Source organism: Clytia hemisphaerica, unplaced genomic scaffold, assembly GCF_902728285.1.
Source record: "Clytia hemisphaerica strain Z4C2 unplaced genomic scaffold, Clytia hemisphaerica genome assembly, whole genome shotgun sequence".
NCBI lineage: Eukaryota > Metazoa > Cnidaria > Hydrozoa > Leptothecata > Clytiidae > Clytia > Clytia hemisphaerica.
Window position 1 is genome coordinate 10,596 of NW_027103929.1, and position 12,950 is coordinate 23,545.

The window sequence follows — 12,950 nt, forward strand, 5'->3', positions numbered from 1 at the left end:
AGCCTCTTAGTGCCTAGAGCGTGTGTTTGTGATAAATAAGGAAAGGGAAACCAAGCCGACTAAGCGCACAAATTATTTTTATCACATGACTTGAAGCGTAATAAAGTTGTAAAGTTTTAATGATGGGCACAAGAAAGTTTGCATGTGTTTCATGTTTCATTATGTTGTGTAAAATTGCTTATAATTTTATCAATCGAAATTGGAAAACTTTCTACGTTTGGTTTTTTGCACAAACCCCTGTAACTATGGGAAAGGGCCCCATTGCCAAGATGTTGGCTTGAAATCGAAAGTGAAACCACTAAATGCGAAAGTAAAATCGGCCCGCACTCCAAATCCCTGTAACCTTGATATAAGAGTTTTGGTCTATACGGATTGTAGAGAAGGATTAAAATTTTCAATTCATAAAAACCAGAAATAATTCAGAATAATTTTATCCTTGGATCTCTTTAAAAAACAAGTCCTTTAAAAAGAAAAAAAGAATCTACTTACATTCAATTTTTGAGGTTCAATTTGTTCAATTGATACTATCTGGTTTAAGGGTTTTAAATGTTAATCTAGGGTTGAAAGGTTTCATCAACTTACATCTGACACAACTGTTGGATGGCACTGGGTGGCAGCATACAGTAGGATTAGAAATTCAAAACAAGGCCTAGTGGAATGTTATGTTTGAAGAAAACATAGTTTGATCATTTTAATATTTTCAATCCGTGTATACGTATGTACTTTAAAATGAAAGAAATGTGAAAAATAAAAAACATTGACATTGTGAGAATGGGAACCGCCTACCCTCAGATCAATTGCTATCAACTAGCCTTATTAGCAGTTAAAACAGATGGGTATACATTTTCATGCACAAAAAGTGATAAGGATTTATGTAATTTAAATAATGAAAGCGGCCTTGTAAAATTTTCTTTGTAGCAGAATTTTCTTTACTTGAAAAAAAAGCAAATTTTTTTATTGTTGTTGTCAGGCACGATAACAGGTTGGGATATTTTATTCATGCCCTACTTAGATTGACTAGATTGAAAAGTCAACTTGAGTCAAAGTAAATTCTTTCTCCAGCTCTTGATAGCCTTTATAAAGATTTTTTTTTTTACGATTTCAGCAATAAATAAGATCAATTTGCTATACATTCTGTCTCTCTCAACAACATACTTTTCAACATGAAGAATAGTTTATCAACGAAAACACCTTGAACTATAATTGAAACCAAATGATACATAAAACATCAGGTAGGTTCAATCATTAATTTTTCTTGTGCTTTTAATCTAATGAAGATAGAGCATAATTCATTTCGAGAAAAATTATTTTACACCTCACCTGACCATGGCCCATGGGCCCCCCAGCCCACCCTCTCACTGGCTAACACATTATTCAGGCTCATCTAGGAAATCTTCCTAAATTTTCGCTTTTGTGTGTTGGGGAAGAAAGGTCCTATTCTGAAGAGTATACAATTTCCCCAGAAAGCCTCTTCTAAACTTTACAGATCATCTAAATGATGACGCAATGTTTTGAGCTCCAAACCTGACCCTAACTGATAAGATCGAAATAATCAAAAATCGAAAATATCGAAAAGGTCAAAAAAGAAGAGTAAAAAAAATCCACTTTTGGCCATCCACAACCCCGACCGAAAGGTGACTGAACCACCCCTACCCTACCCAATTGTTTATCACGGGAATTAACTACTAAAAGAACGACAAATTACGCATGCGTGTTAATGCAGAAGTCTCATTTTTTAACTCTTCGTAATGGGACCTTTCTCTGACTGGTTGAATTTGACAGAACTCTTACTATTATTTCTTTTTTCTTTATTTCAGTGTCATTTGGAAATGCGTGACATGAACCTTAGCTTTGAAGATGAGCTCACTTTCTCTCCAAAGCTTAATTCGTTGAGCTTGAAATTAGCTAGCTCCAACAGAACATCAATTATGGAGAGATCACCAAAAGAGAAAGAAGACGGGCTAGATTCGTCCTTTACTTTCCAGCCTGTGGTTGGATCGAACAGTTCAAAGATCGTGGCCAAATTAAAAACAGGATTTTGGGAGAGACAGAAACTTCATGTTAAGAGACAGAAACAAAAGGTTAGTTAACTTTTTCGCTCGGTAAAACATGCTATCAGAGAAATGGTGCCCAGCTCCCCCAAATGGAGTAATGTTTATTCTTTTTCCCGTTTAATTAGTACGGTGCGTATCGAAATGGGGCATCCCACAAGAATAATAACCACTATACCACTACTCCAGTATTTTTTTCTCCCATGGATTTTCTTCTTGGGGAAGTTTGCATAGTTCGGGGGGGGGGGGTGACACCTTCCAAAAAAGTGAAGAAGGGGGGGATCAGAAATTTTCACTAAAAGGGGGGGATAGCAAGGAGGGGGGTCGTTTAAGAAGGGGGGCTTACATATATTGTAGATTATTTTCCAGCACTGTTATGAAATTTGGTCTGCATGAAAGGAAGTTCTTTATTTTCACTAAAAAGTGGTATATATTTGCCAGACTTAATTTTTCTTTACTGTTTCCCTTCCTTTTTTACCATAACAAATTTAGCCCGAAATCCTTGGGGATAGGTATTTTTAAAGGTTGGGGGATCATTTAAGAAGGGGGGGATCAGACCCCTTTCCGCACTATGGTTTGATAGACAAGAGTAAATTCCGCTTTTCAGCAAAATCTTTGAGGGCTAGTTGTCATATTTTCTCAGAGAGAAATCTTTGCTTCTATAACTGAGATCATGATATTTAGATTTAATATCAAGATTCTTCTAAAGCCTTTTTTAGGCGGTTTAAAGAAGGGCTTTTTATCAATACTCCAATATGTAAAATGAATGGGTTGGCTTTTTAGATTCCTTTTGTATCTATGCTAAGATATGAATTAAAAATAAAACCAGAAGCAAAAGTTTTTTTATAAGAAAAATACTTCGTAGGTGTCAATATGATGCTTTTTTTTAAATGAAGATTGTATCATAGTTCTGGATGTTTTTTATATCAAACATAGATCGAACAAGGGCCAAGCACGATTCATTCTGACCATAAACGAAATTCTTCCAAAGATCTGAACGAACCACACCCTCCTACCAGTAAACAAGACATTACAAATTCGTACTCTGATGACACATGCCTAAAAAAGAAACAACAAAAACTGATTAAAAAGTCATCCAGCCCTTACACTAAATCACTAGACGGGTTATCTAGCTTTAAAGAGAAACGGAAAGAATTAAGTCAAGAGCTAGCGGCTTTTCGTAAGAAATACACCAAATCGAAATCACCAAACAAAACAATCACACAAGACACAGCTATCAATAGAACAGACAAGCTCGACACCCTCTCTGGTAACATTGATTCAGATTCACCAACAACATCTTCCAAGACCAATATAGTTGTCGTTTCTCCATGCAAAGCAACCAAATCCTGCTCACCACCACCGATGCGATCCAAATCGCCAAACAACTATATGACTTCAACCAAGAGTAAAGATATGAAATTAGCAAGTGATGATATCACACCATTGCATCCGAGAAGTGGGACATTCCCACCCGCAGGGGCTGTTGTTTCGTATAGGACGAGAACGGATCGGATGGACTTTGAACACCAACGTATGATTCGTACTAAGAAACTGGCGTCTGAAGCTTTGAAGGTAAAGTGTGATAAAATTATATTAATCAAATTAAATCATGGAGAACAGTGAAGAGAATACTCCTTTTGATTAATCGATTACTAGCACTTTTAATTCAGAAGAAATCTGAAGAAATGCAATTCTCATTTTAAATAAGACTCCAAAGCTGTTGCGTTCTCGGGGGTGTCGGAAAGTTTGTACGTAGGAAAGCAGACTTTTATGGTAGAGCAGTTATTCATAAAAAGAAAATGAAAAGATGTTACTTCGTAAAAAATTGTCCTCTCCTACACAACCGACAACCCTGAGAACACTACTCAGAGTCTTTTATAATCTGTTTAGTAATATCATGCTAGACTTTATCTAAAAACACACGCATCTAAGACTATGTTCAGACGTTACGGTTTCGTGTCGCTCCGGTATGGTTTCCGTTACGCATCGAGAGTATTCATATTGGTTTCGGAACGTTTTGGAGCAAGAAAACGGAGCAGCTCCGTTCCGATGAAAAAAGTGGAGCGAAACCGTTTCGATCCGTTTTGCTTTGTAACGTTTTTTTTTAACGTTTTGAATTTTGACGTTCACACTTGTTTTCGGAACCGTTCCACTTCGAAACGATACGAAACCGTAACGTCTGAACATGGTCTAAGAATTAAGAGTGAAACCATTTTCCTCAAACCCCATTTTATGCAAACTAGGCTGAAAATATGTCTTAAGGTTTATGACTGCGATTTAGAATGCCCAGAGACCTTTTGAAATACTTATACACTTTGTAATAGCCTGTTTCATCGTCTTATACGATTGTTGAACCTTATGAGACAGACACACGGGACTACAGTCTAGTATTTCCTACGAATTTGCTGCTGCTCTCAGATCAATGTGTCGGTTCGATAATAAACGTTGAAATTAGAAATGCTATCAAGCTATTTACAATTTTGTTCAAACCACTGCAAACCATGATATTTTTTTGGCTTGTTCTTTTTCAGGGTAAAAAAGTGTTCGTGTGTAACGGCCCTTATTCCGTGTTACGTAACGCTCTCCGTAAACGTGGCTGGATCGAAAAATACTTTAAAAACGTTCCCGCGTGTTGTAACGAAGAAAATGACGAAATAAACACCGAAGAAGGAGAGATGGAAAACGCGAGAAACACCTCAGATGAGAACCATGATGAAGTAACTGAGGACGAAGGAGAGCAGGAGATGACTGCGGTGGAGAGTCAGGGAGATTTTGAGAAAGTATTTTCAAGTGATAGTCAATATGGTATCATGTCACGGATCGTACGTAATTTTTCACCGACTTTAATTTGGACCTTACGTCGAGACGATATCATGTTCCGTCTTTTACATAAAGAACAGATCGTCAATCATTTCACATCTGCATGGACTTTTACCACAAAGACCGGACTATGTGTGAATCTACGGAACATGAGCTCCTTCGATTCGAAAGATTGGAAATCGTTTTTCCCGCGTTGTTATAGACTAGGTTGTGAAGAGGAGAGAGCAGACTTCATAGACGATTATAGGCTAACCATGGTGCAAAGTTTATTGAAGATCATCATTGAGAAACATGAAGAATGGAGAATGATTGAAATCGATAATGAACAACTGAAACAGGATATGCAGAATAAATGTTACGAAGATTGTTTAAAATCGAACGGCTCCAGCCCAGTCCCTCCAAGGAGAAGTAGTAAGTGGATGTCAACTTTCGTGAAAGAAATTGTTCATTAAGAAGTTCATACCTGCTTTTTTAAATGAGAGGGATGTTTTAACTAAGTTCATTTTTCAACTAGCTTTCTTTAGCTATTTTCTTTTCAATTTAAAAGGGAAGATGCGCAAGTGTGAGCATAAACTATAAAATGTAGATTACTGCTGTGACGTAGAAAAATATCATATACTAAAAACACAGGGTAATAATACTTTGTTCGTTTGTATAAGTTTTGGCCGATTTTTTTATCTTTGATCATGCAGACACAGGTCGAATTCGTCAGTCAAATAAATTCTCTGCAGCGTTACAAATGACAGGATGTTTTACACATTCATGTAAATTTCAATTTCATTTTACAGAACCACGATTGTCACCGACGCAAGTGTCTACCATTTTACCTTCTAATGTTATCAGCCTCGTTTTGAGAAAATGTTACGAGTATTTGGATTACCGTTGCCATAGAGATTTGGATGTGATGGACGACTATGGTGAACGTTGCATGGAGGAATTACATTGGACCACCATCTTGAATAATTATAATATGATCATCGAGTAAGTTCTCACTCGTGGATTTTCTGCAACATGTAGCATAACCAGGCCCGGTGGAGCGGGGAGACTGGAGAGACTTCAACATCCCCACTTTTGAGCAAATGAGATTTTTTCTCTCAAACTCCTAGCGAATTTTATCTCATTTTGAGCCTGCAGCCTCCCCACTTTAACAGTTGTTCCACCGGATCCGATAACAATGCTCTAGATATCTTTGCACAGATATCTTATATAAAACACTAGATGGAGCTACTCCACGGTGTTCTAAATCTACAGGCTTTGCAAGCGTACAGCGGCTTTGATTTTGTGGGGCTGAATTTTTCGAAGTCTTTGCAGATTTAGAACACCATGAGTTACTCTCTCACAAAAACCACCGCCACAAAAATGTTTTAATAACGCTGAGAATAAAGCAACTTAACACCTCCCTCCGGAAAATCTAATTAAAGTGGAAGTACTAACATCGCCATTCTCATGAGAGTTTAGAGTTCTATACAACGTTAAAATACTCAAAATTGTCAATCTATTATTTTGGTAAGTGATTGTCGATAGAGCTTGCCCATTTTTTTTCAAATTCCAAAATTATCCGTCGTCCTTGCTGTTTGTTAAGTACAAATAGGAAAATGCAGGGAAAAAAAGAATTGCCTCTTCTAGTATCTTGTTGTCCATGAAAACAGCAATGATTTGGTTAGTCCACACATCTCACCTAAAGCACGTTTGAAATTTTAAGTTCCATGTAGGGTTTTGAGTTTTTGAGGTTTAGGATTTAAATTCATTCCCGTATAAGCAACCTGCGTGGTATTCATTCAAACGCGACATTTACCCCTAATGTTTGTAAGAAGCAGTCTTCAAAATAAACGTTTAACGGTGCTACATCATCAAAAGTATTCAATAAAGCGTAACTCTAGCGCAGGGTGCGTAACAATCTTGGGGCAGGATGTGTGATCAAAATCTTCCTCTTCTTTTTCCTAGATCGAACGCCATTATCGCAAACGCCCACCAGCACGTCGAAGAATGTCATGAACTCCTCATCGAGATGGAGAAATACTGTCCACAACTCACCATCGACGGTTTTCTCAATATCTGGATCTTGAAGCCTGGAGCCAAGTCACGTGGTAGAGGGATTGAGGTGAAGAATAATTTTCATGAGATTTTGAAGACAGTTGGATCGAGTGTGTCACTGAAAGAAAATAAATGGGTTGTTCAAAAGTATATTGGTGAGTGGATTGCACTTTTCATGTACAAGAATGATGATATTATAGTGCTCGGAATAGAAAACCATGAACTGCCAAATGTGAACTGTCTGAAACTTTGCGCTTTTAGATAGATAGTGGGAATTAACTCCGACCCATTAAATTTACAGGCAATTCCATTTCGACCAAACTGGTATTAGTACATACAATATAAATTATACACAAATTCTAGTAGTGTTGAAATTGTATGGTCTTGTACGGTACAAGTTCCAATAATCGAGAGGTTTTATTCCCGTCGTCGTGGCCGTTTAATAGCGAGCATAAGGATTTTTATTCTTTAAAAAATATTTGCTTTTAAAATGTCATGGCTCCGCCCCCCCCTTATTTGGGGGGGGGTGTAAATCTAAAATCGGCCTAAAAGTGGGTGGGAGCTGTCTCATTTTTTAAACTCAGGGGGGGCCTAAAAAATTGGGGGACCTGATATAATATTTTTTTGTTTGGTTTTAATGTTCTGTTTTTAAATATTCTACCTGAACCTTGAAAGTACTTTTTGCAGGGACCTGAACCTTTAGATTTCAACTGGGACCTGAACCTTACTGGAAAGTGGGGGGACCTAAAACTTAGGGGGAACCTAAATTTGATGGGGGGGGACCTAGAACCCCATTCGGAGCCATGAATGTTGTCAAACGCACGAAGGTTTCTAATCTCCAGGCAGATTCTGATATTTCACGCATGCCATGTGTTCACTCTAAATGGCTCCGTAATAAGTTATACCCGGGTTGGCGAACCGCTTTGATCTTCTTTATCTACATTTGGGATGAATATTAAATGAGTTTTGAGCGCAATGATTGGCGAAAGCAAAACAATCGCACCAAAATCAACCAAGTCCCTTTCGCTTTCGTTTTCGTTTTCGTTTTCAAGCTTAAAGGGACATATAAAAAGTACTGACGAAATTTGTAAACAAACCGTATGTAGCGGGATACAAAATCAAAACAAATGTCACATGTCAAAATAAAAAATAAAAACAAATATGACTGATTTTGATTGCTTCAATTGTTTTACAAGTTTGTTTAGGACACGTGATTTTAATTGTTCTCTTTAATGACATGTGGTTTGCGCAATGTGTACATTTTACTACTTTTATGTCCCTTTAAAGCAACATGGTTGTGATTGTTTTGGCTGATTAGCCAGATCGGATCGACACTCGTCATATCCCTTTAGCAGAGCAGAGCGTAGTATGCGCCAAATGGATGATCTGACGAGATTAGAATGTTTCATGAAATTATGTATTTTATTTCAGAACGGCCATTCTTGGTGTACCGAACAAAGTTTGACATCCGACAATGGTTTCTTGTCACCGATTGGAATCCTTTGGTCATCTGGTTTTACCAAGACTGTTATGTCAGGTTAGTAATCTTGTATGTTCTATTCACGAAATGTGCTCAATAACACATAATACAGTTGATGAGTTAAAGGTTTTGTTTTTAAATAAGAGTGATATCGTTCGCTTACTCGTCAATTTTAATTCACAAGCTTTTTGATATTGAATTGACACAGATGTGGAGCAAGATTGATCAGAAAGAGAAAAGGAAAACATTTTTTCCTTATCAGCACTATATAACAATAGGCAAACAGTCTTCCTTGTAAATTCATTATCAGTTCCTTAAAAAGCCGACCGCGTCGCTAAGGGTTGATAGATGTGTTGGTGCATGTTATGTTGGTTTATTTTTGGGTTGATAGATGTGTTGGTGCATGTTTGTTAAGATTTGTATTTTGCATTTTCCTATAACTGTTACAAAATGTTACACCCTAACTGCTATGTTGATCTTTATCTCGAATTATTGTCCAAAATAACCCAATAATATTCGTAACCTGGAAACTTGATTTTCTCTGCTACGCCATAGAAATATATGTTATTAAGCGTAAAGTCTAAACTTGCGCCAACTGGGTACCGCACTTAGCTCTAGTTTAGACGGCCGACTTTCTGCCCTGCCTATTCTAATTGTTAGAGTAGGCAGAAAGAGGGCACAAAGTTGGTTGTTAAAATCTTTGCTTGGAAAGGTTTGAAAGAAGACATTGCATTGACGTCAAAAGAGGGCTATGCATCACTTTAGACAGCCCGCTCTACAGCCTGATTTAAAGTTGGGATAAAGTGGGTTGTCTAAAGTCAATGCATTGCCCTCTTTTGACGTCAATGCAATGTCTTCTTTCAATCTTTTCCAAGCAAATATTTTAACTGCCAACTTTGTGCCCACCTTCTACCTATTCTAACAGTTAGAATAGGCAGGGCAGTAAGACGGCCGTCTAAACTAGAGCTTATCTTCCGTTGTTGTCTTAATTGCTCTGGTATGAATCATTTTTAATACATGTATTTTTCCGAGCTATAATTTCTATTTCCTTTTCATATCCCACAGATTTTGTTCACAAGAATTCACTTTGGACAAGTTCGATCCGCAAGTTCATTTATCAAACAATTCCATACAAAAGCATTACCGCAATGGTATTCGATCTGACAAGCTTCCTGATTCTAATATGTGGTCTAGTGATGAGTTCAAAACATATCTTCAAACTATAGGTAGGTAGCGAATAAGATTTGTATGTATAAAATGGTTTAGCTTAGTACCTTTTCTCCTCAGGTTTAGTTTATTTCTAGTAAGAAGGCAAGGTGTCAACTAGTCAGTCACATAGCCATGCTCCGCATATTCAGACCCAAGTTTGTATCCCAAATTTACTCGTTTTTCAATTATCTTTTGAATAAGCCAAAAATCATTGATTTTCGAGCACTTTCGATTTAGGCTAAAACATAGATTCTAGGCCTAAAATACAATGCCCAAAATGAGCAGTTTGGGCATCGATTTAGAAAAATCGGTCAATGACCTGAGATTCTGTAAGGGTTAAGCTGCCGAAAACCGAAAAAAAAACAGAGATTGGAATCCCTTTCCGAGCGGAGCATGGCTTTGTGACAGACTAAACTCGATTGTGGGTTTTTTACACAATTTTACACAAACTTAAAAGGATACGTTCTATTTTTTTTCAAACTAAAGGTAGATTGTAAATATCATTTGATATTTATTATACCAATGTTCATCGATAGCTTTTTAAAAATGCCAAGAAGATCTTCTCTCTATCAGCTTATAAAAATAGCTGGGTCTTCAACCTGAACTTTGTCAGACATAATTTAACTTTTCGTTGATTGTTTTGCATTCCTGGATTTTTCTTGAGCTCCACTGAGCTGCAATTCATTTAGATCGCTCAAAATTTTTGTTAATTTGTATAATTATAGACGTCAAACACTCGTAATGTATTATTGTATTGAAGAATAGCTGACTCAGCGTTATTTCAATTTTAGGAAAAGATACATCTTGGGACAGTAAGATCTACCCTGGAATGAAATCCGCCATCATTGGAGCTTTACAATGCTGTCAAACGTCTTTAGAATATCGACGAAACTCTTTCGAACTTTACGGAGCCGATTTCATGTTGAGTGAGAATTTAGACCCTTGGTTGATTGAGATAAATTCGAGTCCTGCTCTAGGGGCCAGTACGCCGGTGACAAAGGAATTATGCCGGAACGTTATTGAGGACACGCTGAAAGTTGTTTTAGATCGGAGGGAGAATAAACAGGCGGATGTTGGTCGTTTTGAACTTGCTTTTCGGCAGCCGTACATTGCGCCACCCTCCTACATGGGGTGTAATGTCTACATAGAAGGAAAACAGATTTCAAAACCGAAAGTAGCTAAAGCTCCGGAACCGAAGATTGAGCTTAAGAAATCCGATGATAATTGTGATGATACCGGAAAAGAAGAAGAAGAAAGTATGGTTGCCGTAAGAACAGACATTAAAAAAGTAAAATCTAAAGAGACGTGTGAAAATGTGAAAACCAAAACAACGAAATCTGCTCCAAAATTTGTTTACGAGAAAAAGGAGCCTCAGAGAATCGACAAAACTCGATTGGATGGCATTATCGAGAAATTAAGTCGAAGATCGAAAGAAACAAAGGAAAAAATCGAAATAATCGAGAAAGCGAAATCTTCCTTTGTTGCTCCTCGTATCGAGAAACAGTCGATGAAACAAATCGAGAAATCGGTTTCTGCTCCGAAATTGATCGATCGTGACCCTCGAGAGAAATTATCGATAAACTCACATCGAATAACAACGTGTAAAGACGAACTTAAGATCAATGTTACGAAACCGCATTCTGAGAAACGAAAAATGAAATGGGATAAAATGGAATTTTTGAGAAAAAATGCTCCCGTGGTAACAGAATGGGTGAATGTCGATTTCTCAAAAGCTGATGTACTTGGTCCCACCATATCCAGCTGCCCTACCACCAAACATACACAAACATATTCCATACCTTCCAATAACATTAATAATAACACCATGACAATCTCTATCGCTGAAGTCATGGAAAACCAGACCATTAAACCAAGCCTTTCCACAAATTGTGGAAAAATCAATCGACGAAAATCGGTCGGTAAGAATGATAGTTTTGAACCTGTCGTAAGTCAACAGGTTAGTCAACTTGTTAATTGTTATAGTGGTGTTCAGGTTCAGCCTAATGACTCTACGTTTGATGTCTTATGTCCGCAGGTCGGAAGTTATGACTTCAGAGTTCTTCAGCAGAAATGTCACCAAGCTTACAGGCTAAAGAAAACGAAAAATAAACAAAAATCAAATATGACATCATCTACCAAACTAGCTTCTAACATGGGAACGAGGTCAAAACAATATGGTATCCTGGATGCGGAGGATGTTTCTGGTGTACGACAGGTGCAAGGGAAGTATAGACAATTGTTTTTGAATCCGAATCAAAAGGAAAATGTGCAACACTTACGACTCGAGCCGTCTTCCAATAAACAGGAGAATGAAGAAACATGAGGATTTTTATTTATAAACACATTTTTACTAACCAATACTATTTTTTAAATAATACAACCTTCACTTGAACATAAATTTTATGAATAGCATTTTATTTATTGGATTTTTTTTAGTGTAAGACCTGAATGACCTTATTTTGAAATCTTTCTACAAAACACCATACGTAAAAACCATTTCTCATCAAGATGAAATTCGTGAATTTGATTTTATTCCATCCAAATTCAGCACAGTCACTCTAGTCTCATACTCTCCAGTCTAGCATACTCAGTCTAGGATTGAAATTTCGAATACAAAAGCTAAGGTGGTTCAATACAACAAATCAAAGGGCTAGATACTCACTCCTCCACTCCACTCCTCCTCCTCCTCCACTAACCTTTATATATCCCTGGACCAAGCTATATCTACCATATTTGATCGAAGTTTTTTTTGGTCAGCCTAAGCTGAGCATTCAAATAGGTAAAATTCAGTTCTTCCACCATCATAAGACGGCAAAAAAAAAATCCGATTTCCCGATCTCACTTTGATTTCTAAACTTTCTTCCGATCGGATTAACTTTTTGGGTACTTTTAGCGTGCGTTGTTTTTACAGATCATAATCATAATGTGGTGTTTCAAGATGGCGGCTCAAGCGATAAGTCAGATGTGATAAGTCAGTGTTGTTGTACCAAAGTATTTCCAGTGTAAATCTGTTGCAAGCTTCAATTTCTGTCATTTATTTTTTTAACTCGGCAAATCAAACACATGATTTTCATCAAGAGGATTCTTTTTCTACATCTTTTGAAGCTTTAAAGCCATTTGCTCAAGTTTTTGTTTATGTTGAATTTTCTGGTACTTTTTATTGCTGCTTTTTATTAGTTTTTGCAATAAAAACATATTTTTCTTGTTTGCCTCTAGGGGGGATTGATGGTGTTATAATTTTATTGGAATTTGATAAAGTTTACAAAAGCACAGCTACTGTCTAAATTTGATAAAGACTGGATGCAATCATGCTTTTTTGAACTTGGACGTGTTTGATAAGGCGAATCGCAAAA

General features: G+C 37.1%; 1 protein-coding gene across 1 annotated transcript; it reads left to right on the forward strand.

Annotated features, from left to right (window-relative positions):
• Window positions 1-1,103: 1,103 nt before the first annotated feature.
• On the forward strand, window positions 1,104-12,093 carry LOC136809749 (protein monoglycylase TTLL8-like). Its single transcript, XM_067066295.1, has 9 exons — window positions 1,104-1,232; window positions 1,818-2,081; window positions 2,988-3,626; window positions 4,586-5,285; window positions 5,663-5,855; window positions 6,819-7,063; window positions 8,340-8,445; window positions 9,454-9,614; window positions 10,389-12,093. The coding sequence occupies exons 2-9, from the start codon at window positions 1,830-1,832 to the stop codon at window positions 11,918-11,920; spliced, it is 3,828 nt and encodes a 1,275-aa protein (XP_066922396.1). The 5' UTR covers window positions 1,104-1,232; window positions 1,818-1,829; the 3' UTR covers window positions 11,921-12,093.
• Window positions 12,094-12,950: the final 857 nt, after the last annotated feature.

Excerpts from the sequence above, each read along its gene's own strand:
- LOC136809749 (XM_067066295.1), top strand. The coding sequence starts at position 1,830 with ATGCGTGACATGAACCTTAGCTTTGAAGATGAGCTCACTTTCTCTCCA. Across the intron at positions 5,856-6,818 it reads AATTATAATATGATCATCGA|ATCGAACGCCATTATCGCAA; the intron begins GTAAGTTCTCAC and ends TCTTTTTCCTAG. Across the intron at positions 9,615-10,388 it reads AACATATCTTCAAACTATAG|GAAAAGATACATCTTGGGAC; the intron begins GTAGGTAGCGAA and ends TTTCAATTTTAG.